Here is a 4866-nt window from a genome sequence, read left to right as displayed (position 1 = left end):
AAACAAAATTATTTCATAGAATTTGATTATAGTAGATAAAATTGTGAAAGTATGGAGGATATAGAAGGGTAGAATACAATGTAATGTGTAAGTATGTCTATTTGTATATATACATATAGGTAAGATATATTTATTTATTTAATTTGTAGAATTAAACATATATATATATAAATAGATAGACCGACACGAACCACACTCCATACCAGTAAGTGGCGGTAATGCTACTAAACGTTTGTTGCCAACCGCCAATAAAACCAACAAGAAGAAGAAGAAGGGCGCGTTTTCCCTTTCAGTTGATGTGGTACGTCTTGACGTCAGAGTACGACGGTTACGTAATGAGCCTGTTTATCTTGTGTGGCTGTTAGCTTATTGTGTGTTCAGTCGTCGGTGCAGTGCTGTAAAAGGCTAGGCAGAGGGACCAGCACAGTCTAGGTGTACATTTTAAATTTTCCATAGCATTTAGTATTATTGGGGCAGCATAATGACCGATAAAATGGATATGTCTCTAGATGACATTATCAAGCAGAACAGGCAGCAGAGAGGTGGAGGCCGGGGAGGAAGAGGCCGAGGCCGCGGAGGCTCAGGCGGCGGCCGGGGAGGAGGCCCCGGGCGGCTAGGAGGCGGCGGCAGCGGTGGAGGTTTTGGAGGCCGAGGCGGCGGATCTGGCCCCATGAGGAATCGACAGAACCTGAGCCGCGCTAGAGGCAGACCGACGCCTTACAGCAGGGTATGAGAATGTTAGAGGAATAAGCGGTCAAAGGAAAAAAAAACCTTCGACACAGCTGAAAATTCCCGGTTAACGTCCTTCAGTTTGCTTCCTAGCTAATCCTCTTGCTAGCTTGCTAAGTCAAGCGAAAAATGAAAACTAGCCGCCGAGTTATCCCTCATGGGAAAGCTCAGTAGTTTGCGGTTACGCATAAATGGAAGTTGTTTGTATAACGCGTCCCTTCTCCCACAAGCCAAATGTTTTACACCAGTCTCCAAGAAGAGTGGATGTCTTGGGCCTTAACGGCGCCATTTTGAATCGAGCGCCGAAATTTATGGCGTTTTATGCGTTGAAGGCGACGACTGATCCCCATCTCACGTTGGAAGGAAGAAAACAATGTCATCGAGAAAGCTGACCCAGAGATGAGTTATCACTGCTAACATGAACGCAGCGTTTCTCCATGTTCGTCGACCAGAGGGCCTTTTGTTCTAGGAGTGGCTGGCGGGTTTGTCGAGGCCTGTTTCTAGGCTTTTCAACCACCGTGCCTGCTCCTTGTGGATGTAAAAGTGGACTTTAACCCCCTGATAAATTCCATAAGAAAATGTTTCAGTCTTTAGTTATTAAAGAGTGCAGTAAAAACCCAAACAAAGCCCCAGCCAAAATGGCGTGGTCTCAAAATGGACGCTCACAAAAGCCACGCTTGTAAAGAGAAGGGTATGAGACCCCATAGCTTTTTTTCTCCACAATATGGACATTATCAACGTTTACGAGACGCCAAAGAACTCTCCGGTGGTCGAGGACGGGCTGCTCATCGCTGGAAACGGCTGCTTCAGATGGAGCCCCACTGTGTGTTTCCCCGGAGCCTTTCTGGAGGGCCCTTCTGAAGGCGGCGCAGATGGCAAGAGAACAATGGGATCTTCTGGTAGCTAGTCTGGGGAGTTTTTCAGGTTTAGCTTTTTGGGTGGGTGTGGGATGTTGGAATTCAATTTGCATTGTTTTGACTTTATTGACAATAAGCTGTCAGAATTTGATCAGATTTTGTATCTTGCTAAAGAACAGTCTATAAAATATTTTTGTGAATTGTAAATGTACATACATCCCCTTGCTTTCTGTAAGCAATCTTGTCTGCCTGAACTGATTCACTTGCTTGTAGTGATGGGGTAGGCAGGGAACATCTTGGGGACCAGCCCCTTTCTTCCATTAAGGGAACTGACCACCCTGGCCATGTTGGAAGGGGAGCCCCTGCTTGCCCCAACACCCAGCCCTGTGGACTCTGTGATTGACAGTGAGGCAAGGGGATCCTGAAGTCAGCAGGTGCGTTCTCTTTCATCTGTTGCAGCCTAAACAGCTCCCCGACAAGTGGCAGCACGACATGTTCGACAACGGCTTCGGAGGCTTTAATGGTAATGCCGGGGGTGGCGGAGGAGCAGGTGTGGAAACTGGAGGGAAGCTCTTAGTCTCCAATCTGGACTTTGGTGTTTCAGATGCAGACATTCAGGTATGTTACAATTTTTTGTGCTTGTGGTATTTGGTTGCTTTTGCTGCCAATGCTCATGTGGATGGAAAATAACTTTTTGTGGTTTTGTGGATTTTTTAAAGGAACTTTTTGCTGAATTTGGGACTCTGAAAAAAGCTGCTGTTCATTATGACCGCTCAGGAAGAAGCCTGGGAACAGCTGATGTCCACTTTGAGAGAAGGGCAGATGCACTTAAGGCCATGAAGCAGTACAATGGCATCCCACTTGATGGTACGGTTCATATTCAAGCACATTATGTTCATAATTTCAGTTAACAAAAGTCATAGTATTGGTCTTATTTATGACCACAATTTTGGTGTATAGTTAGATCTGAGTGTGTTCATTCATTTGCTTCTTTACTTTGTTCTGGAAATGATTGTATTTCTCTTTGATTTGTATTTATAGCACAGGGAATTTGATATTATAGCTCTGTGACAAAATTGTCCATTAATGGAGAGAAAGTTTTATTAATTTTCTAACTATGGTCCTATGGGGTAGGAACGCTGTCAAAAACAATATGTATGTAAAGATGGAAATGTGTGCATATTAGTCAATAGTTGTGCATAAGTAAAATCCAAAAGAGTTATTGTATATTTTCTCTATAAGAATACAAAATAAAATGTTACAGCTTCAATAAATTACAAACACAAAGTTCAAGTTTACACTTGTGGTTTATTCTTTATGAATACAATATGCTATAAGAGTTTGTGAATACGATTTCTTTTCTGACAATACGAATTTACACCAAGTCGCCGATGTAAATTCGTATTCTCATAGAAAAGAAATCGTATTCACAAACTCTTATAGCATATTGTATTCATAAAGAATAAACCACAAGTGTAAACTTGAACTTTGTGTTTGTAATTTATTGAAGCTGTAACATTTTATTTTGTATTCTTATAGAGAAAATATACAATACCTCTTTTGGATTTTACTTATGCACAACTATTGACTGATATGCACACATTTCCATCTTTACATACATATTGTTTTTGACAGTGTTCTTGCCCCATATGGTCCAGTCAACTTTAAAGAGTGCGCCCGGGTATCCTTTCATAGCCTGTGGGTCTCATCTGACCCTTTTCTAGATGTCCTGATCAGCCTGAAAGAAACTGACTTTAACGTGGATAGGGTGGTGATTGTAAAAATCAGTCTAAGATGCTTTTATTTTGTAACTTGCTTTTATTTTAAGGCTATGTGATGTTAACAACACTATGTTGCTAATTTCCAATTGGGGTCCATTAATCGCCGAAACTTGTTACTTATGATGGTTTTTAACTCCACAATGTTTTACCTATGTAAAGTGGTCTCTTTGTCCTTTTAGGGCGACCAATGAACATACAGCTTGTCACATCACAGATCGACACGCAAAGGCGGCCTATGCAGGGGTAAGTGACAGGTGGTCTTCTTTGATGATAAACAAGGCTTTGTGGTCATTTCATACCATGTTGGAATTTAACCCATTTTATTTGCTTTGAAGCAAATCCTTTGGTTCTTATGTACTTACACCATTATGCATCAATTTTTTATGTATTCATTTGAAAGTATTTTCAGTTAATGTATATTTAGTGGTATATTTTCTCAACACTTTATGGCTCTGATCCCCATTTAGGCCACTTGATTATGGGACCTGATCGATCTAAAATAACTCAAAGCAACTTCCTGTTTGTGGAAAATGACCAGCTCCAATTGGAGAAATAATGGTGCATTGGATGCCATAGCTAATGCTTTTTATCTTTTTGTTTTTCAGGCTGAACAGAGGTGGTGGGGGGGGTGTGAACAGAAGTCGTGGCTTTGGCGGCATGCAGAGAGGTCGGGGTGGTCGTGGGGCAGGCGGCTCCCGAGGAAGAGGACGAGGCGGTCGAGGTGGTGGAAGCAAGCAGCAGCTTTCAGCAGAGGAGCTCGATGCACAGTTAGATGCCTACAATGCCAGGGTATGTCTGGCTCTTTAAAATAGAGTGCCTCTTATGTAGTATTGAAATGTTTTACTGCTGTGCTAACATTTTTTTTTTTTTTTCCCTTTACCAGATGGACACCAGTTAAGAGATTGAAGCTCTTCCTAGTTGTCATCCCTTCCTTTCTGTACAGAAGGGGATGGTTGTTACAAATGTTCAGAACATTTTACACATGCTTGTCTTCTGATGTGATTTGAAAGTGTTCCAGCCTCTTATTTTAAATACTCCAGTGTTTTTTACCTGTTTTTTCTTTTTTTTTTTTTTTTTTTTTTTTTGATGAAAAATGGATTTTGACTGTAGGTTTTTGAACAGGCCTTTCCCAGTTCGTCTTTGCCCTGTAGTTAATGAAACTTGTAATAAAAACCTGCAGTCTATATTAACCAAGAGTCTTGTTTTGTGCATTGTATTTATTTCTATTTGTAATGTCTGGTTTGTTACATTTGATGTTCAATCACAAATTGGGAAAATAATTCCTTGCTACTGAAGGCTGAATGTTTTTGATTGTGTATTTGGGTTTCTTGTGGGAATAATTTAATTCATAAGGCTATTTGGATGATGGCCAGTACTTTGAAGTTAATTGATTTGAAAAGGCTGCTATGCTACCATACGGCCACTAGGTGTCGTCTGGTACCAATGTTCATCAGGCCTAGTGTGGTCTATCGGCACCAGATCTCTGCATCCAAATAAGG

General features: G+C 41.3%; 1 protein-coding gene across 1 annotated transcript; it reads left to right on the top strand.

The window, feature by feature from the left end:
* The first annotated feature begins 320 nt into the window (after nucleotides 1-320).
* Nucleotides 321-4563, top strand: LOC124864837 (THO complex subunit 4-like). Its single transcript, XM_047359773.1, has 6 exons — nucleotides 321-727; nucleotides 2046-2204; nucleotides 2306-2453; nucleotides 3547-3610; nucleotides 3973-4156; nucleotides 4251-4563. The coding sequence occupies exons 1-6, from the start codon at nucleotides 482-484 to the stop codon at nucleotides 4263-4265; spliced, it is 816 nt and encodes a 271-aa protein (XP_047215729.1). The 5' UTR covers nucleotides 321-481; the 3' UTR covers nucleotides 4266-4563.
* Nucleotides 4564-4866: the final 303 nt, after the last annotated feature.

This window comes from Girardinichthys multiradiatus, chromosome Y, assembly GCF_021462225.1.
Source record: "Girardinichthys multiradiatus isolate DD_20200921_A chromosome Y, DD_fGirMul_XY1, whole genome shotgun sequence".
NCBI classification, from domain to species: domain Eukaryota; kingdom Metazoa; phylum Chordata; class Actinopteri; order Cyprinodontiformes; family Goodeidae; genus Girardinichthys; species Girardinichthys multiradiatus.
This window is presented reverse-complemented; position numbering and strand designations above follow the sequence as displayed.